Below are 21,754 nucleotides of genomic sequence, written 5' to 3'. Positions count from 1 at the left end.
TTAATCGATTAATTGTAATATTGTAAATTCATATTATTGTTATTAATTACACGAACATAACATTCATATTCAGTATGCTATTGTATTATATCATCATTGTAAATATATGTCATAACTATTGTATATTTCACTGTAAATCAATTAATATGTCATTGTAAATATTTATCGTTTGGTATGGCCTTCTTCCGATTTCGTTCTGTGTATGAATTTGTCATCATGATTTAACAGTTCATTCACATTACAGTTGATTGATAAGTACATTTACCTTATGTATTTACCTCATTTATCGCTCAGTTTAAACCTTTATTTATTTCAATTTTCTGTAGATTGTATCTTCTTTGCTGTGTTCCATTTCCCGGTTTGCAGCACTCTCCTACCCAGAGTTCCATGCGGCCGGCAGCCAGCTAGCATAGTACCTCTGCCACAGGCCAGCGCCATGTGACGATTCGTCACATCTTTCACAGTCCATTCAAGATAGTGCATATGCTTTTCATCCGTTTCATGTTTGACAAGTCTACACATTTTCATAAACAAATGTCAAAGAATGGTTAACTTTCATTGAGAAATGCAAATACGTAAAAATCTACTTGTTTTTGTGTAGTTATCCTATGTTTACATTGGTTGTACGGCTCCACGTGCTGTCATCGAAGCGCAACGGAGAGCTAGCGACACGGTCACTTTGATGCATAAATATATATTGTCATGCAACTCACTGTCGCAGTTGTAGAAGCATATCAATATAGTTATGCAAAACATATATGTAAAGCGCCCCCAAATACTTACATTAGTCCGTTCTATACTGATTTCTGAAAAAGCGCGTTTGTTTACAAACAAGAGAAAAGTCCTGGTCACGTGATATGCAAATTAGCCTGTGGCAGTGGTGTTATGCTGAGTCACCACTGCGACGGAGAGCCATAGGTATAGGGAGAGAGCCATAGGTATGCTGCAGATTGGAGCGAAAGAGAGAGGTTGCCATTAACATGAACTTCTCCAAGATGACCATTACCAGACTGGTCGCACGTCTCCGACAGACTGGCAGAACCGCAGACATACTACGGTGTGGCAGACCAAAGGTCACGACCCCGCAGGATGACCGCTTTTTACGGGTACTTCATCTGAGGAACAGATTTCTTACTGTGACGTCATCAGCTGCCAACAGCTTAGGACATCCGGTCAGCAGACAAACAGTGACCAGACGACTACGACATTATGGTCTCCGGGCTTATCGCCCTTTCAAGGGCATGACCTTGACCCGTCAACATCGACGTGCCAGATTGACGTGGTGCAAACAAACACAGCGATGGCAACAAAGGGAATGGCGGCGAGTGCTGTTTAGTGACGAGAGCAGGTTCAAACTCTTCAAACCTGATGGGCGGACGCGAGATTATCGACGACGTAGTGAACGTACGGCTCCTTGTTGTGTCCAAGAGGTGGAACCTTACGGGGGCGGAAGTGTGATGGTCTGGGGCGGCATTTGCGGGGACGAGAAGACGGAACTTGTCAGCATCGAAGGCAATCTGACAGCACAACGCTACAATGACAATATCTTACGGCCAGTGGTTCTTGCTTTCATCCAGCGTCAACAACGGACGGTGTTCCAATAAGATAACGCCACACCCCATAAAGCCCGTATTTCTAGAGACTTCCTCAACGCCAACAACGTGACTGTCCTGCCGTGGCCAGCTCGATCACCAGATCTGTCACCCATAGAATATCTCTGGGACCAGCTGGGGCGGCGTCTTCGGAAACGTCAACATCCTCCCTTCACGAGACAAGCGTTGATCGTTGCCCTCCGTGAGGAATGGAATCGGATACCTGCAGTCGATGTGAGGACGCTTGTCTACTCAGTTCGACGCCGCATTCGAAGATGCATTGCCGCTCATGGAGGTCATATCCCGTATTGAACGGTCTGGGCCGTCGTCACCTTAAAGTTGTAACCAATGTTGTTGATCGAATACTGGACGAATGGCCCCTTGTCAAGAAATGTCCCTGATGGAGGTCAAGGACTTTGTTGTTGAATTAGTAAATTCGCATTTTACTGTTCTGAATGAAGAATTTCTACAATACAATTGTTATTGCTGCTTCAAATTGTGTTGGTCATATTTTATCCTAGAAATATCGTTGGTAACGTTTCTTTTGGCCGTCAGTTTATAAAGTGATTGCATATATACAAGGGATGATAACTGTTTATAAGCATGATCTACAAAGATTTCAAAGAGCCTTATACTAACTTGTACAAATCTTGCTGAAAAGTGTTTAGTCAGGGTTACACCGTTCAAGGCCTCTGTAAAGCTTTCACAAAGCTTTATGGTAGTCATGTGGACAAATGTGACGGATAAGTGACAACAATGCTGTCCGAAGCAATTCCCTATTTTGATTTGTACTACATGTATATGTTCACGTCTTTTTTTCAGGTGAACAATTGCCTTGCCTTTGTATGTGTTTGTGACAGGTGCCACCCCTGGGGCAGGATCCGCTCATCTTTTCGAGAACAGTTTTTGAAAATAATTCATGGACAGATGCTCATGATACAGACGACAATGTCTACAATAGATCAATTGTGTTGAATATAAAGTGAATTGACTGAGTGCCCAAATCACTATGGAGTAAAACTCCTTGATCACAATTCATAATTTGATTAATAGCATAACTAAGACCAAATTGTGACTGAGGATAAGGGGAGTCAGGTGGATTAGTTTGTATATAAAATATACATGTAATTAAGTAATAATGTGACCAATGCCTTTACGAGTGAGTGAGTGAGTGAGTTAAACTTTAAAGTGACATCGGCACTATTTCAGCCATACCGTGACTGTCAAGGGTTATACATAATAAATACAGCGCAATACCTTTTCAGTGTAAGCCTTAGAAAATCTAGGGTAGCACTTGCAAGATTCCGATGTTCATCACACGATCTTTTAATTGAAAAAGGTAGATATCAAAATATTCCGAGAGAAAATAGACTCTGTCCACTATGTGACCTAGGATTAATTGAGGACGAGTATCACTTTTTACTAGTATGTCCGCATTATGATGAACTAAGAAAAGTATATTTACCAAAATATGTTCATATAAACCATTGTACATTTAAGTTTAAACTATTACTGACCACTAGCAACATCGAAACCATAAGAAATCTTTCTATGTACATATATCATGCTTTTATACAAAGAAAATCAAGGAAATTATATGATTGTACCAACTGCTCCTGTAATCATGATTGTACTATAGGCCTGTGGCCTCCTCAGTACGTTGAATAAAGAAATTGAAATACATTAAGATTATACACAAACCTGCCAACGAAGAACAGTAAAATAACTTAATGCCTGTATTCCAGTAATATGATGGCGGTATGTGAATAATCGAGTCTGGATCAGACAATTAAATTATTGACATCATGAGCATCAAATCAACCAGACAATAAGTCACCGAGTCTGACACCCCTGTCAGTTTAGAAGCAGGGCCAGTCCAATTACCGTATGCCTTCACGTCGGAGAGGGGGCACGGGTGGCCCAGTCGTCTAAGGCGCCGCGATTCGCTCTGCAGAGTTGCGTCCCTTGGGCACGCCAGAAACCTATGATTGTGGGTTCGAATCCCGGTTCACCCCGATTATGTTTCTAGGTTTGTCAGCACCATACCCGTGCTCGTGGGTTTCACCGAAGTGGTAAACGTCTGAGACCTGCATCACTTCGGGCTTTCCTCCCACATTAAGCTGACACGCCGTGATATAACTGGAATACTGTTAAAAGCGGCGTTAAACCCAACTCACTCACTCACTCTCGTCGGAGATAATGGGTGATGACCTGGGCACGATGTGGTCTGGCATTGTCATCTTGCAGTTCACAATTTCTGCTGATGACTCTAGCGAATGGAATAACCACAGGGTGCACAATTTCGTCCAGGTATCGCTGGCCAGTCAAATGTCTGAAACAATATCTGAACCCAGAAAGCTATACCTAAAAGAACATAGTATGAAACAAACGAACAACCAACAATGGTATTCACTATTGTGGTTGTTCAATATTCAATGACAGTATATAATATGCGTGTGGTGTTAAACAACAAACTTGCTAAAAAGAACATGAAGCATAAAGGCATTAGTTACATACATGTTGATCAGACTTCAAAGCTGCGACTTTCTTTGTCCAATATTGATCTTTGGATCATAAAATGGATAGCTTGAATCTCTTTGTCGTGGGTGAATAACCGTGACGCTGGGAAAGGAAGCATTTAATTAACGAGAGTAAGTTATTTCATGGAGGAGTAAACCCTTGGGGGATACACATGACGAAGAGAGATCTAGTAATTGCCGTATCACGGGAACACGTGTATAAGCAGGGTATGAAACTCCAAAAAATTTCAGCCAGACCACAGGACTGGCTAGCTGAAATACTTGCCAGCCCTGACCAAAACCTGCCTGCCCACTATAATCATATGTTTCTCAGGATAAGCTAACGGGGTTTCTTTTTGGTTACATTTTATCATTCATCTTTACATGTGAATTGATGCTTATCATCGGGAAATATTTTGAATATTTTCACATATGAAATATAACCCGACCGTCGGGCAGGGGGATTTGAAAATCTGGCAGCCCGAGTTGAAATCAACCCGTCTCGGACGGTCGGACAGGCAGGTATTTCGAACACTGGTATAAGTGAACGCTTAAGTATAATTGCTATTTTCATTCAATATATTTGATTTTTAAGTGCATTTTTGTAACCAGAATCCGAGGTATCAGGAGAATATTGCAACATTGAAACTGTATACTTGATATAATCCGATTTATCAGCATTTACACATAGCCACAATCTGCAGCAGCAATTCGTCATCCAGCATCCTTTGCAGGTTTTCTTTGATTGGACTGGGCAGACCCATATCGTCTGTGTACAGAAGTAGAGAAACATCTTCAATACCTCTCCCTTCATTCAGTTTTTCGAGTTCCTTCGCCAAGTCGTTATATAGATAGAAAATACTGTGGCGACAGAATACAGCCTTGTCTCACTCCTCAGGTGACATTAATGAAAGACGTTGACTCACGGCACTTGATGTATTGTCGCACAGAGCCCGTATCTCAGCGAATATGTTCTCGGTGATACCCACTGGTCTTCGCTTGAGCCGAAGACAATTTCTATGAACGTTACCAAACGCTTTCTTTTGGTCAATGAAATACACAAAGGTCTCTGTTTTAAAGTCAAATCTTCCTTTAAGTACATTATACAAATTGTAAACATGATCACAGCAAACTGTTTGATAGGCATTACTTAGAAGTTGACGGATGACAAGGTAGACACAACTTTATAGAAAACAACATAAGAGAATCAAAGAGCACAAAACCTCAACCATTAAATCAGACAGTAAATCTGCCATCTCGGACCACATCAGCAACTGTCCTAATCGAATCATCCTCTCCAACAACCTCCATGGTTTCACAAAAAGATGCAGTCCACATTCGCCGCCACAAGCCATCAATCAACAGAGATCAAGGCCATTTCATCTCATCCGCCTGCTATGAACTCATCAAGCAATAATCACTTATCCTGTTTAATTGGCTTCATGTCCCACTGGCTTCCAACTATGTGTTCTCTGTCCATCGTGTTGTGACAGTATTATCCTTTTGCTGTCAACACTTACTCATGTTATCTCACTCATGTATGCTATTGTTGTTACTCTTAATCCCCTACTGTTAATCCTCCACCTACTATATATATTCTGTACTATGTCCCTCTTTCAGTCTTGCTTGACAACGGTATAAGGATCTTTTTAAAGAAGTTGTTATCCATACAATTGTGTCAACCTTATGATCAAAACAGTTTTTTCTTACGACATCCATTCTGTGAATTAACTATGACCTTTCCCCTGCCTACCGGACCAAAGGAGGGTGCCGTTTCACGAAAGCCTCTAAGCGCTACGACCTCCTAAACCACGTCGTAAAGCACCTCTTAAATATTTGTGCCGTTTCACAAAGACCTCCTAACTTTACACCCCACCGTAAACAACCTCCTAACCTACGATAGGTATGGGGCACTTGTAACTAGCTTACGACATCCTAAGTCAGCGTCTGATATGGCGACACTATTGAGAATCAAAGAAATTTTGAACAGGAGAAACATTAGGCGAGAGCGAATATTCAGGGATAGGACTCAAGTGTTGGATACTTTGACCGACACAGAACTGATTGCCAGGTATCGCTTTCCTCGACATACCATCCTACAGCTGGTTGATCGGGTCAGCTCGGAGATCTCTCGGCCGACCCAATGTTCGTGTGCCTTACCTGTCCATGTGCAGGTGTTAGTAACACTTAGATACTTTTCATAAGGGGGATTTCCAAGCGAATTAGGAGATATACATGGTATTGCCAAATCAAGTGTTTGTCGCGTGTTGGAAAAGACGACAGATGCAATCGTAAAGTCGTATGACTTGATCCGGTTTCCAACGCCCGACAAACACGCTAAACTAGCGGAGGATTTCTTCCACATCTGTGGTTTTCCGAAAGTTGTTGGCTGCATAGATTGTACTTTGATACCTATTCAACGACCAGCATTAGATGAAGCAGTATATGTGTGCAGAAAAGGATTCCACGCCATTAATGTGCAAGCTGTGTGCAACGCCCAACTCCGGTAAATATCCTTGACGTCCTTGACCCTTGCAATGTAACCAAACAATCTAGACTTGCTGGTACTTTCAGATAATAAACGTCATTGTGTCATAATTGATTTGTCAATAGCTCATGTAGGCTTATTAATGTCCAAATGTTTCATAATTATTCGGCTTATTTAAATATTATTTTCTCAACGAATGTGGACTTGTGGATTTAGTTATTTATGTATGGATTTATTTATTTTTGCAGATTCACAAACATTATTGTCCAATGGCCAGGATCAACCCATGATTCACATATTTTCAACAACTGCAATTTGAAAAGGCATCTGGAGGAAGGGAAATATGACATCTGGCTTCTCGGTGATTCAAGAAATAAATGAGTTTGAAGTATTATTTACCAAACATTAATGCCTGTGTAGCTTCTTCAGCTTCATCAGCTACTGAAGGAATGATGCTGAACACTGTTAAATTAATAAAACATATGTTTCATTGGTGTTATCATAACAAATACTGTGTGTGGCTGCGGTTGATTTGAGTTCACCAACAGCCTGAGTGGGTAAATTTTCAAGACAACAGATCAACGGGCGCACGGTTTATTCAGGGCCCAAGTTATTTACGATAAAATCGACAAGTCATTGTGAGCATGCATGTAGTGTCAATATCAATCAATCAATCAATGTATATTACACAGAACCATTCATCGTGGTACATGGATACACACATATGATACATTTCAGTATAACTGTACACAATCGTGTACACATTTGTAGCAGTGAACCGTTACATAAATACGATTACAGTTGGGAGTATTTACACTAAAGCAGACAATATACACTGTATAAATGTGTGTGTGTTCTTATGAATGACATGACTTATGAATGACGGAGCTTTAAAAGCGGACCTAATAATGGCTGACATTTGTTGAAGTTTTCGGTTCACATGATACAATCTTTGCAGGTGACATTTTCCTTCGTTCTTGAAGTACGGACATTCAAACAGGAATTGAAATTTATATCTGACACGCAGCAATCGTATAAATTCTAAATTCTTTTGTTGAGATAAATATTTACCCAGTTGTCAGTTTCAACAGGTAGGAAGTGATCACTCGTTCGGAATTTAATAAGGGGTCGGGATACTTTTTGAGGCGGAAATATATATTCCTCTAATCCAAAGTTAGGTTTTAAACAGGTATAAAAATCACCCTCCTGTCGTGTTTTAAATAACTTGATCAGATAAACGTTGAAAAAGTGGAAACCAAGGCCGTTCATATGAATGTTAGCACTCCTCTTGTATTCATTTAACAGTAACAAATCATGGCGATGGTTAAACGGCATTTTCAAACATATGGGCTTGATTATGATTTACCAGCACTATAACCGACCGTATATTTTGATTTGTATTTGTCACAAGTTTAAACCAATAAGAACTATTACGTTTCTTGATTGAAACAGTGGCAGGTACACGGCCGCTTTCGTAGTAAAGTATATATGCTGGTGTACTCTTACGTAATTTGGATTAGTTTTTCCACGGTTCGTCATTTGAGTAACCCTATACCTCACCACCATACATCTAGATATGAAAGACCACTCAATCAACATATTTAAGCATACAATTGACCAGAAAATTGTTATATGGCAGTGTACTATATTGTTAACCAATGATTGTAACTGTATTACATTGTTGAAACGTGTGGAATTTACATTGAAACGTGTGGAATATTCTGTAATGTTTTAGTGACAGTGGACTGGTCTAGCCCTGTGTAGAAAGTGCGGGAAGCCAGTTAGACTACATAAGTGGAGAGGGTGTGTGCCTGTCTAATCTCACATTTCATTTGACATTACATCAAGACCAGCTTTCACTTTTCACATCGGTGTTCAAGCTCTCGGAAACTTGACCACAGTTGCGGCAAGGCGACAACTATTCTTTTCATTACCATTTCCACTGCTCTCACATTTTATACTGCCATTGAATATTGTACTACAACTCTATTCTGTACTGTCATTGAAATTGCTGCGCAGTAATTTGTATTGATTTGTAAACCTTTTTAATTGTGTAATACATTTGTTGACTGCATATAAGTTTTTGATTGTCTGTTGGTTTTACACTTAATTCCTTTAGGTGCAAATTTCTTGGTTCACATATTGTTTCAATTTGGGATTCATAACAATATGTAGATTTCTAGATTTAGATAGTATGATTACTTACGGGAACATTGCTGTCAGATTTCACGATCTATATTTCGTTTTTCTCCAGTCATATCAAACAGAAAATCGATTTATAAGATTATCAAGTTTCAACAAGGCATATTTATGGAGGCAATATAATCTTACAGCAATAAGTTATGCCGAGGTCGGGTGAAGCGCGCCATTTTTGATATTCTTACGTCTGCTGGCATTACGACACAGGATTTGTATTTTTGTGTATCGAAAACATTCACCAAAAACACCTGAAATTAGGATTGGTGAATGAAGTGTCCTATGTTAATCGATAAATTGTAATATTGTAAATTCATATTATTGTTATTAATTACACGAACATAACATTCATATTCAGTATGCTATTGTATTATATCATCATTGTAAATATATGTCATAACTATTGTATATTTCACTGTAAATCAATTAATATGTCATTGTAAATATTTATCGTTTGGTATGGCCTTCTTCCGATTTCGTTCTGTGTATGAATTTGTCATCATGATTTAACAGTTCATTCACATGACAGTTGATCGATAAGTACATTTACCTTATGTATTTACCTCATTTATCGCTCAGTTTAAACCTTTATTTATTTCAATTTTCTGTAGATTGTATCTTCTTTGCTGTGTTCCATTTCCCGGTTTGCAGCACTCTCCTACCCAGAGTTCCATGCGGCCGGCAGCCAGCTAGCATAGTACCTCTGCCACAGGCCAGCGCCATGTGACGATTCGTCACATCTTTCACAGTCCATTCAAGATAGTGCATATGCTTTTCATCCGTTTCATGTTTGACAAGTCTACACATTTTCATAAACAAATGTCAAAGAATGGTTAACTTTCATTGAGAAATGCAAATACGTAAAAATCTACTTGTTTTTGTGTAGTTATCCTATGTTTACATTGGTTGTACGGCTCCACGTGCTGTCATCGAAGCGCAACGGAGAGCTAGCGACACGGTCACTTTGATGCATAAATATATATTGTCATGCAACTCACTGTCGCAGTTGTAGAAGCATATCAATATAGTTATGCAAAACATATATGTAAAGCGCCCCCAAATACTTACATTAGTCCGTTCTATACTGATTTCTGAAAAAGCGCGTTTGTTTACAAACAAGAGAAAAGTCCTGGTCACGTGATATGCAAATTAGCCTGTGGCAGTGGTGTTATGCTGAGTCACCACTGCGACGGAGTGGGGGTTTGCAGCAAGCCGCCATTTTACGTCACAGCATGAGTTGACTTTTAGTTTCGTATCTCACATTTCGGTTATTCAGTAGCTTCAACCCAATTTACTAAATCTAATCTCATCTAAATATTGGTTTTAATTATTCTTTTAGAGACTTAGTTTATTGCTTTATGCTTTGCTATATTTATTGTACCTTGTTTCGAATAAGTTCGTTGATGACGTCGCTCATCAACAGTGACAGTTGTAATCAGTTGAAGATTTGTTTTTCATCACGATCAGACGTTGATTTTACGGCACTTCATTTTAGTTACGTTTATAGTTTTTACGTTTGGACAAGTCTTGATTCATTTCCATCTATTATCTTGTAATAACTATTATTTATAATTATATATATCTTTTTCACATTAATTCAATAAATGGCTATGGATATGGCTGTCTTACAATGAGGCGAGTAACTGAAAGAAAGGTTCAGAGAAAGGAGTCATGGCCAACGAAATGATCTATATCATCCCCCAACAGCAGATGTATTGCGATGTTTGACATCCATCAATGATGATTGGAAATCTAAGATCCTAAAGAGGATCATAGTCGTGCCGTGCTAACAGAAGACAATTGGTTTGAATACCAAGCTTGAATTAAAATGAGCAACGAATGCTTTAACTTATATGATTGTGTAATTGTGTCCCTTCCAACAAATGACTTCCAAACGTCAGTCAGATGAATTGATAAAACGATCCTTCAATTTCACAATGCCAATTTTGTTCCAGAAACATCAAATTAGAATAAAAACAAAGATTTTCTTTAGTATTACATTTACTCCTGCGAAAACACGAGCATATTCTCATCGAGTACGGTTGGTTGCATCTACAGGGTGACAAAGTGTATGAAGGGCGGTGCTGGACTTCCGCTAAGTTTGTTGTACACAGCACACTTCTTCATATCACATGGGGATTCCAGCCACTCGTAGCGGATACCACCAAGATAGGGGTTGCTTGAGGTACACGCACTGTGGTAGTCAATTGTTAAAGACGTTGAGTCTGAAGCTGTGATTGGAACATCCTTCCACTGGGTAGAAGGGGAGGCGAATGGACAGAATACCCTTGTGTCAGATATATCATTTCTTGGGACACAACACACCTGGTCAGAAATAAATGTCGATGGATTAGAATATGGCATGTTACACTGAGGTTGGAGTGAGGGTACCATGATGTTTCCAGATAAAATATTGTAAACCATCTGGTTCTGAGGTTCCCTACAGTATATAACATACTTCATGTTGTGTAGTAGAATCCACATTGAGTCATTACATAAGAACTATTGCCCCAATACAATACAATGGTTTAGTATTCCACTGTAGTATAGTACAGTCCGTATTCAACCATACTGAATGTAAACAGAAAACGTTAAAGAGACCATTCCTCCAAAAGCAGGCATAACTCTGCTGATAACACATAATTCCCACTAGAAAAAGTATCATTCTTGATATCCGCAGAACCACGCAAGTGCAATTGACATGAACATGGTGAAACATGAGAATCTAGATAATCTACATTGTATTTGTCTCCAAATGTCAAGTGTGTCCATTTTCATGTTGTTTGGACCACCACATGTCGCGGTAAGCAGTGTTGAATTAATACCTGTTGATGACCTTATTACTGTCCCAGTGCTACACACGGAAATAACTTTCGATTATCAACAAATTATATTTTAGTTGTTGCTTAACGCTACAGTTAGCAATATTCCAGCTACAAACATATTTAGGCAGATCATCATCATCATTAGCAGCAATATCAGCAACAGCAACAACAGCAACGCCTCATGCTGTCCGGGTACATGTGCATTGATACGCATTTAACAAGTCTCATACGAGAAGCGTCGCTCACATGGGACCGATTGGGGATATTTCATCTATAAATTGTAGAAAGGATGAGTCTATATACATGGTTATATTTTGTCAGTTTCATTTGCATCAATTCATTTTGTTTATAAATAAAAAGGCGACATTGACATACCTCAAATCCATTGTTAGTTCTCATTTCAATTGTTGTCTTGGAGTTTGCATATGAAATAATTACAGTTTTCAAATCCACCACTTCTGTAAAACCTGAAGGGAAAGGTCCTCGTCGGTTGAGCATGTCAGTTCTGTTGTAAGCCACGATCATTGCCTCAGTGTACAATCTGTCTGCGATGTCCTGCTTATATTCTGGATGGATGCTGGAGAAAATGGTATTCATATATTAAAATACATATTGTTGTTTTGGCGAAGTTACATTTATATTTCTTGATTTGTTTATAAACAAACATTCGGTATGCGTGAGTGGGTTGTTAAAGGAGCGGGCGAGGCTTCACTTTGCCCATAGGTGCATGGCGCGGGGCTACCGTGATATATATTGCTTCCATCTCTTAACCCATAGGATGTCACGGTTTTACTGGCCATATGGTGGTGGTGTGTGTGTGTGTGTGTGTGTGTGTGTGTGTGTGTGTGTGTGTGTGTGTGTGTGTGTGTTTATTACCACCAAAGACAATAAATAGATCTTAATTGTGCACACCCCCTTTTCAAAAAATCTGTATCCTATCCGCCCATGTTGGGTACGGTATTCACAATCATTCTTCTCTTTACTCATTGGTCAACCGGTGCAGTCTTTCCTGATCCTACAATATAACGAACCTTACTTTCAAAACCCAGCGCAGTAGCATAAAATATTAACTTCTTTCACTCTCGTATGTGCACACGATTTCGTGGCAAATATGGCAAAGATGATTGGATTTTACAATTCGTAATATTCGTTACGTGGTAGCATTTGTTAGACACCTATGCCCTCAATGGTGAAAATAAGATAATGTGATACGTATATAATAGACTCATGGCAGGTCAAACCCAGTTTTACCCAGTCAAATATACCAGTGGTTGATATTATGAATGACGCTGAATGTAGTCGGGGCGGATGCCTTGCAACCAACAAAGTCACCGAACCTGACCAACTGATCAACTTCTGTAGACTCATTACATGTTACTTGGGACCAATTCTTATTTGGAAGCCCAAAAGGTGAACAAAAGTAATTATTCATTTGCAAATTACATGTAAGTGCATTTGCTTTATAGATAACATGTCTTGATTATTGAACTCTTGAGTCTACATGTACCTTCCATATGGAGACGTAAAGTCTGGCAGATCCATGGCTACGGCCATGAAGGTGTTCTTCAACCTGGCGTTTGGGACGTAACCACAGTCAGCTGTCTGGTGCCATCTCAAAGTTGGCCATCCAGAATAAACCTTCCCTTTTCTGTACGGAGCCAGCTGAATTTGTCAGTTGTTAAAATGTATGTTAAAAGTAAGTGACGAAGTAAATATGATACCATTTCTTTTCACTCCAAACCAAAAGAAAGTTAAGAGAATCCAACACTTAATCCACAATAATAATATAAACGACCAAAAGAAATCCCATAATCATTAAAACAAACAAAAAAACAGTGTTTTTACGATTCCAACTATATCATAAAGCATGTGTTTATAATTCACCATCCAATCCTGGTGATACCAGGTGTTCTCTAAAGGGTGAGTATATCCTGCCCAATCGGTGGCCGCCGTCACAAACACATGCAAAGGTAAGTAAATGGTTTAGCTGAAAAACACACTGGACCACCATCAAACATAGTTTGTGGTCACTGATGAATCACATTTTGAAATATCCTCTACACCTCAACCGTAAAACATTTTAAAGACTTTAATTTGGCCTTGAATGTAGAAACCATTGGCTGGAGTTGCTGGGATATTGCTTAACATGACGTGAAAGTTGACTATTGGAAAGTTGAGTGACGTTGTTCATCCCTCTTGTCATACTGTGAATATGAATCGTTAAGCATATATCTAAATACGAAAGGGATGAAGACGTTTCAATGGTCTATTTTATTTATAGTTCAGGTTGGTAAGTCAGTGGAAGGAAATTGGTTATTTGACTACTATCAAACAGCATCGATATACCTGAAGCTTTGTGACGTGTTTTTAATAATATTTTTATCAGTAAATATATTTACCTGTACAAATCCAAAGGGGAACATATCTGACGTTTGTCCACCAGACGCATCTGAAAACTTTCGCCTCCAATCATCTATCATTGCTGGGAATGTGCAGTTGTAACTGTCTAGTCTTTGTTGAGGCCAAATATTTGATTCACCTGTGAAAGTTCCATTTAAATGGAGACGCTTCAGGTTGAAACAATGTTTATAGATGTAGAGATTGATCATGCAAAATGGTTTCAGATTCGATCTCTATCTAAATAGTTCAAATATCTAAAGTAAAATTCGTCCATTTACACATCCATTAAGTTACATGCTTGAACTAACCTTGATACCAGATAGCGCCATATATCGTCATGTTCAGAAGAGGATACACCATTGCATTCCAAAGACTGGAATATGTTGAGGGGTCGACTGTACCATTCTTGTATTTGATCCTGTGGAGTACCACATAATTCAGCCACAGTGTTGAAGTTCACTTGACCAAGGTAAACAACAGAGATGGAGTCTAATGTAACGTATTTGGAAAACATTATTAAAATGAAAATTTGCCTCCAGATGCTCCAGCAGGATCAACGACGATAAATATGCAGCAATATCACACGATTCTATGTGTCGTACACGAGTCTACATGTACAGTCAATATACCATAATTGTGTTTTAAATTTTTTTCTCCATATGTTTTTAGATGCCTGTGACCAAGAAGAGTATATACCAAATCATTATCAGTATTGTACAGAATGTATAAATGTGGAAATTGCTTTTTATTCCAGAAACTTATTACATACAAAATAACGTCTTATAGGCCTTCAACTCAACCGACGTAAGTTGATTGCATTTTAAAATTATCTAGTCTAGGTAATAACATGTTCCAAATAAACGGTTATCTGATATTTGTTGACATAATACAATCAGCAGACAATTTCTCACTTTTGACCAACAAAATAAATTTGTCTGTTAACATAATGGTTAAAGCGGAATGATCACATTCCAGTCATGATATAACATAAAATTCTAGATAGAATGTGTTTTCATCAAAACATTTTGTTCTAAAATGCATTTCATACTCACGCAGGTATCTCATTTTTGCTGAGGCATTTGTCGAGGGCGTCTGGAGACGACCAGGCTTCAACAAGAGTCCCTCCATATGACGTTGCTACCAGCCCAATGGGGTACTTGAGAGTTGAATAAAGATGTTTTCCATACATAAAACACAGTGCGGAGAAATACTGCCACGTTTTCCCGCCTACTGTTTCTAAAGAAAACCAGTAACACAATGTTGAGGATACACAATGTTGCATTATTATTATCATGATGTAATCCTCTGTGGTGCGGTTGTCTTCGTCTTATGTAAGGCGATATACAACTCAGTCGGTGGAATCAGATCATTGTAAGATAGAGATGTTATTATCCATAGGGTTAGAAATAATCGAGTTAATAAAAATCGTATGTGCACCAGTGCAAATATCCTTTCACGCGCACCGGCGTATTGATTACGTTATTAAGGAATATCGGGTAATGAAATAATTACACTAGCATGTGGGTCTTATTGAGTTTACGGAACTCGCTCTCACTCGGGAAATACAATGATTCTGACACTCCTTTCGTAAAATCAATATAACGCACATGCTAATATAATAATCGCTACACATTGTACAAGACTAATACACATGTATGTATGGGCATGGCTTGTGCAATAATGACCATCTGGAAACAAAATTTGAGTGATATTCGAATTCAGACAAGACAAGCAATGTTCACCAAACATTATTCAGGCAATTGAAGCTTAATCGGAACTATATGTTATGCTTATATCAAGGGACCACACATCTGCACTAAAATGTTCAGTAATGTGTCTTGAAGAGGTCACACTTTCGTTCGTTATAGCTTCAGTCAGTCATGATAAAATGGACATAAACATTTTGTTTATATACTGTGTCAAATTAAAAACTTCACATTTTTAAAAGTCATCCCATATATGATATACAACGGACAAATTTATCAGAGAAGGTAATATTTAATCATTAATGTCCAAAGAAGGATTTTAATTAACGATGGAAACCATAATTTGTTCCAAGCACCTACGGTATTCGGAAATAACATCAACAGTTTAAATCATAAGTCCCAAGCACGAGAATCTGATGGCACACAAGTTCAGTAGCGTGTATGGCCACCATGTGCGTTGCCAACTGCCACACAACGCCTCCGCATGGACCTTGTGATGCTTGTGAACACATGATTGGGAAGACGACGCCATTGTTGCTGCAAAATGGTGCCAAGATCTTGCAAATTCTGTGGTTGGTTCTGGAGAGTGCGCAGACTTCTGCCAAGAGCATCCCAGACGTGTTCGACGGGGTTGAGGTCGGGAGACCTTGACGGCCAGTCCATGACGTTGACAAAATTGCTGTGTGGGGGTGGCATTGTCGTGTTGGAAGATCAAACCGGGTCCATGTGCTGCCATAAAAGGCAGAAGTTCTGGTGCCAGTACCTGGTCGCGGTAAGCAGTAGCGTTGAGGTTGCCACGGATGACAAGAAGCCTGGAACGTGCATTGCCACAGAAAGCACCCCACACCATGACACTTCCGCCTCGAAATCTGTCAACTTCCTGTACAAAACACTGGGCGTAACGTTCATGACGGCGCCTGCACACCCTCGCCCTACCATCAGCAAATCTTCCCACTAAACAGTTTATTTCTGGTTGCTGAAGCCGTCAAAAATCGGTTACGGCTGTGACGTAAGACAATCTGACGATCCTCTGCATGTGACGTCACACGTGGTCGACCTGGCCTAGGGCGATCAGAGGTGGTACCCGTTTGCTGTAGACGCGTCTGTAAATCATAAACAGTCCGTCGACTACAACCCATCGTCCTTGCGACTTCAGCTACGGACGTTCCCGTCTGCAACATGCCGATGGCACGTTCACGTTGCACATTTGAAAGGCGTGGCATGACAAATGGCCGTAAAGACTTTTTTTTCTTCTTTTTTTTCTTTTTTTTTAATGACTGAAAGTATGGTTGAAAACACGTGCGGTATTATGGCAACGTGACCAGTTGCACGTGAAAAAAACACTTTTGCCACTATAGTGATGTGCACATTATTTTGATCGATACACCTGCACAAAAAATATCTGAAGACAATACGTGGCCATTACTGTTTAAATACACAATAAGGGCCCACAATGATAACTGGTCATAATGTTAAAATTTTAGGATTGTGAACTTTTTAATTTGGTTCAGTATATATGCACAATTATACCTGTTATATTGGCTTACTTAACTGATGTGAACCTTGCTTTCCGTGACCGAAACTGATGTGAATATCATTTATTCTGAAGTTTGTTTCAGTTGGGCAATACTACTAATGTGTACTTTATCAAATGAGTTATTGACAAAACATAGTTTATTCAAACGCACAGTATCTATATTTTATATTTGCTTTGTTTGCCAAATGCAAAGATGCAATAATAAAAACACCACAAGAAATCAGAAAGTTGAGACGATAAGGTAAATACACAAGCTTCGTATCGATATGAACACGAAAGTTGTATTTAGCAATACAGAAAGTTTCATTATTATATATCATATCATAATTTTAGGAATCAAAGTCATATTTAATACGTTACTGCTTTTGCAGAATGAACAAGCCTTTGATTTGAAGCTAAGGCCATCTTTTAAAAGGTCGACTAACCTCTCGAAGAAACGACCCAGCCGTGATGCAGTTCTAAAAAGTCTGCTTCCGGTTTGATAGACGTTGTTTGCATAGGTGTGAACAGACGAATGTTTGGATAATTGTCTGCATCCTTAATCTCAGCTGCTGAATTGTTCGCCTGGAAGTTTAAAATGTTACAGAACGGGAATCGAGCCACTTTAAAAAAAATCCTCAAATATTTTGAAGCTGTGGAGATGCCCATTCATCTGACAAGAACGCTACCAATGCAGAACAATCTGCCAAAATAAGATACCTTGTCTTAGGATTTCTATTGAAATACATGTAGTAACGTTAACGTCTAAAATGATTTCTAATAAGAAAAAATAGTCTTTAAAGTAAGCGATGCTTTAAAGCAGTGAGAGCAAATGGTTATTGGTCAATGAATTGACAATTGTACGGTTTTCAGATTATTAACATATAATGTCATACTATTGGACACAAAATGTATTTGATAAAGACTTTTTTAAGGGCATGTGGATGAGACACGCATGCCTATGGTTGTTTTATACTGTCACCTGGGTATAAGAATATCAATGTAATCACATAGTTCGCATTTGTGTATTCCCGTAAGCAGCATAATGAGTGAAGTATGTTCTGGTAGGTTTGTTGATTTGAGATACGAATCCATTGTTGTTGCAACAAGAAAACAGCTGAGGAAAGTTTGCTTATATCAGTGTGAAGTAAACATACCATATTCATCGTGAATTGCATATTGCTCTGGCCAGAACAAACCCATACGTCACCAAACAGGACATCGGACAGCGTTAGATTCCCTTCTCTCGATGTAACTGTGATAGTGTATGGGCCACCAGCGTCCATTGGCGGAAGCTGCGCAGTCCACACAACAACACCAGGATCATTTCCTGACCTTGTGGCTGTCGTCACGGATCCCTTCCCAGGTACGTGGACGGTGACAATCTCCCCCGCAGTAGATGCAAACCCCCATATTGTAGACTTGTGTGGTGATTGTTGCAGCACCATATGGTCACCGTAGGAACTTGCAAATTTAAATGAGGAAGCCGCCACACCTGTTAAAGAAATCCAAACGTAAATATTACACACCTATCAACTGAAAATGAAATCACAAATATACTGTAACTGTAACTTCACACGACAGATACAGAAACATACATGTGGCGCAATGTATTTCAATAACAGGTGTTTAATACGTATTTTGATTCGTTAGTAAAGAGGAAATTTAAAAAGTTCATAGTTGTTCAACTCAAGGAGTAAAGAGTTTAAGTGCAACGTTGAACAATATTTTCTGCTTAACCTATAAGGAAAGCCCATGCAAGCTCAGGCGATTACCACTTGCCTTGAACAAGGCCATGGTTCTCACAAACCAAGGACTATTATCAGGGCGAATCATGGATCCGAAAACAAAATGATCCTGGCATGTCTAACAGAAGAGACTGAGGCAAACTCGTACTGACAATTTAAAAAATATGTACGATTGATTGACGTCTTTTAACAGAAGTGTTAATGAATACAACTAACCTCCAAATGTGAAAAACGAAATATAAATCACCGACAGTAAGGTGAACATGTCTAGTGTCTTCATCGTCACCCCACTTCGTTTCAGGAATGTCTTATCATCATTCAGCAGTTGTTTCTCACAGTCAAACACTGATTAGCCAACATGAGAAGGTTGACCATGACATTCTCATGTCCTTAAATTTGCTTAATCACTGGCACCTTTATCGCTTCAGCGGTGATAATCTTTTCAGGCGAGAAGAAGCAGTTCTGCAGTTAGGTCTTCACTTGATCAATGGCTTATTAGAGTTCAGGGCTATATATCCACCTGTCTTACTGTGAGGTTTTACCTTTACCTGTTGCAGTCCAAAAGATCCACTGTTGACAATGTTTGTCCCAGACTAAAATGGATGGTAATCATCGTGTTGTTGATTGTTGCGCTTCCTTCGAGGCACTGGCTTGCCTGGTCAAGACTCATCTATATATACACACGCCCTCATTATTGAACCCTCTGTCTTTCAGCTTTAACAACATTCAAAAGGATAAATCTGTCTACCTAAACAATTTAGGATGTATTGGTGCTTTCTGGATGAAACCTGGGTGTTTTGAAAAGTTTGTTGTCTCATATATATTGCTTTGAGTAATGTGAGGTTTCAACATGTGTGGGTGCACTGGTGGCCCAGTCACCTAAAGCGCCGCAGTTCGCAGCGCAGAGTTGCATCCCTTAGGAACGCCAGAAACCCATGATCGTGAGTTCGAATCCCGGTTCGCCCGATTATGTCTCTCGTTTTTTAAGCACCATCCCTGTGCTTATGGGATTCACCAAAGTGGTAAACGTCTGACACCTGTATCACTCTGCGCTTTCCTATCACATTAAGCTGACACGCCGTGATATAACTGGTATACTGATAAAAACAGCCGAAACCCAATTCACACACTCACTACCATGTGTATGAAGAGTATAGTCTCTTGGAAGACATAAATTCAAGTTACAGACTGGTAACTGCATCTGTTTTCAAGAAGCCATCGATATAATTTTACAGGGTTAAACAAAATTGCGATAATGGTGAAAACGATGAAACGAGATGTTATTAATTACCTGCACATAACGGGCATGTCTCCAAAGGAAAGATACGGAAATAAAAGTGACAAAACCCTTGTCCTAATCATACATAAATAAGAAAAAAACGATTCGATATAATAATCGTGTGTTAAAGAATCACTATCAAATAGGGATGATACTAGGTGTTCGCAAAAAGTAACCTGCTCCTCCAGTGACACCCCTCACAAAAACATGCAAAGGCTAGTCAATTGTTCACAGACAAAACAGGGGAACATTTGTTACAAGTCAGAATAGGAAGTTGCATCGGACATCATTATTGTCACTAATGCATCTAATTTAGAAACGTCATTATCCAAAACGTCACAAGCGTTATAACATCTGTATCATATAATGCTTTTCTTAAATTCTATCGTTACAAACGGTTCCTAAACACTGCGAGGGGAGACTAATATTTGGCGTAAAACGGCCAGTGCTTATTCAGTTGGACAGGAACAAAAGACAATATAGTTTCACCTGAAACTTGTTTTTAGTCAGTGGCCTAACTACCATGTAGGCAGACACATAGTCTTAATGATCGCCTTTCGCGGCAATCAACCACCTTCTGGAGTTACTGCCCTTTATTAAAGGGAAGCTACTCCAGTCGATGAGGCATCTACATGTAAACTGGTTCGCTCGGTCACTCGTCCTGGTGTCAAATCGGGCGAGCGCTGGAACCGAGTGAATGGGGCTTCGAGTTCGGTTAGAGTCGGCCTGGTCCGAACATTGCTATTTCGTTACTAAATATAGTCAGATGTCCCACACACTGGCATAGAGATACAAAGGAAGGTAAAAGTGCACTTAACCCGACACCCTCCGCCATTTTGGACTCATTTGTCTGCCGCCCGCTAAATAAAGTAAGCAGTATTCGGGAACAAAAACCCAAGTTGCAGAGGTCTACAAGTACAGTTTTTGGAACTGACACCAAGACCGCCCTCGTATAATGTCTTCGCAATTCTTTTGCTTCCAATGTTGCCTGTACACTTCAGCTCAGCTACACCCCAGACTTTCGTTATCTTGGATTAATATTTTCACAAAGATGGCAACTATCTGAGATAAAAGACTATGTATCATTAGTTAGTTGGTTGGTATCAACAGACTTACTTGTGTAATCAACGCAGGAACGTGTACATCCAACAGGTCAATATGGTTTCATGGATTCGTTAAAGTACAAGTGTATAAGAAAAACAAACATTTCGAACTGTGCCTGAATGTTGTTTATGAAGGAACTAAATAAACAAAATATAACCAAACAGTTGTCTGTTCTTTGTGCTGACTGAAACCTGCTGTCTTGAATATAACGAATAGAGTAACGAATGGGGTGCATTTATTTTGTTCCTGTGCAAAACACGGAAGGCAACATATGGGAAATTAAGAAAGTAGCTTGTTTAAAAATGGTGGGTTGTCGCCATTTATATCTTTTACTGAAGGGCTTTTGTTCACGCCATGCATGTGCATCTGTTACATCTGATT

General features: G+C 39.3%; 1 protein-coding gene across 2 annotated transcripts; it reads right to left on the bottom strand.

Annotated features, from left to right (window-relative positions):
- Positions 1–10,778: 10,778 nt before the first annotated feature.
- LOC124141518 (sialate O-acetylesterase-like) lies at positions 10,779–19,298 on the bottom strand. 2 transcript variants are annotated; one of them, XM_048402400.1, is made up of 9 exons: positions 19,207–19,298; positions 18,400–18,737; positions 17,689–17,827; positions 15,073–15,256; positions 14,329–14,438; positions 14,020–14,159; positions 13,128–13,282; positions 11,996–12,197; positions 10,779–11,120 (listed from the first exon to the last, which is right to left on the bottom strand). In XM_048402400.1, the coding sequence occupies exons 1-9, from the start codon at positions 19,268–19,270 to the stop codon at positions 10,848–10,850; spliced, it is 1,605 nt and encodes a 534-aa protein (XP_048258357.1). In that variant the 5' UTR covers positions 19,271–19,298; the 3' UTR covers positions 10,779–10,847. The 2 variants fall into 2 exon arrangements, with proteins under 2 accessions (XP_048258357.1, XP_048258358.1); XM_048402401.1 differs by lacking the exon at positions 10,779–11,120 and adding an exon at positions 11,146–11,915.
- Positions 19,299–21,754: the final 2,456 nt, after the last annotated feature.

Source organism: Haliotis rufescens, unplaced genomic scaffold, assembly GCF_023055435.1.
Source record: "Haliotis rufescens isolate VD_foot unplaced genomic scaffold, xgHalRufe1.0.p SCAF_26, whole genome shotgun sequence".
Taxonomy (NCBI): domain Eukaryota; kingdom Metazoa; phylum Mollusca; class Gastropoda; order Lepetellida; family Haliotidae; genus Haliotis; species Haliotis rufescens.
Note: the sequence above shows the minus strand (reverse complement) of the source record. Positions and strands in the feature narration are given on the sequence as shown.

Coding starts and splice junctions, on each gene's coding strand:
- LOC124141518 (XM_048402400.1), bottom strand. CDS start 19,270: ATGAAGACACTAGACATGTTCACCTTACTGTCGGTGATTTATATTTCG. Junction 14,439..15,072: donor AGCAAAAATGAGATACCTGC/GTGAGTATGAAA, acceptor GGTACTCCACAG/GATCAAATACAAGAATGGTA. Junction 12,198..13,127: donor TTTACGTCTCCATATGGAAG/GTACATGTAGAC, acceptor CATTTTCTCCAG/CATCCATCCAGAATATAAGC.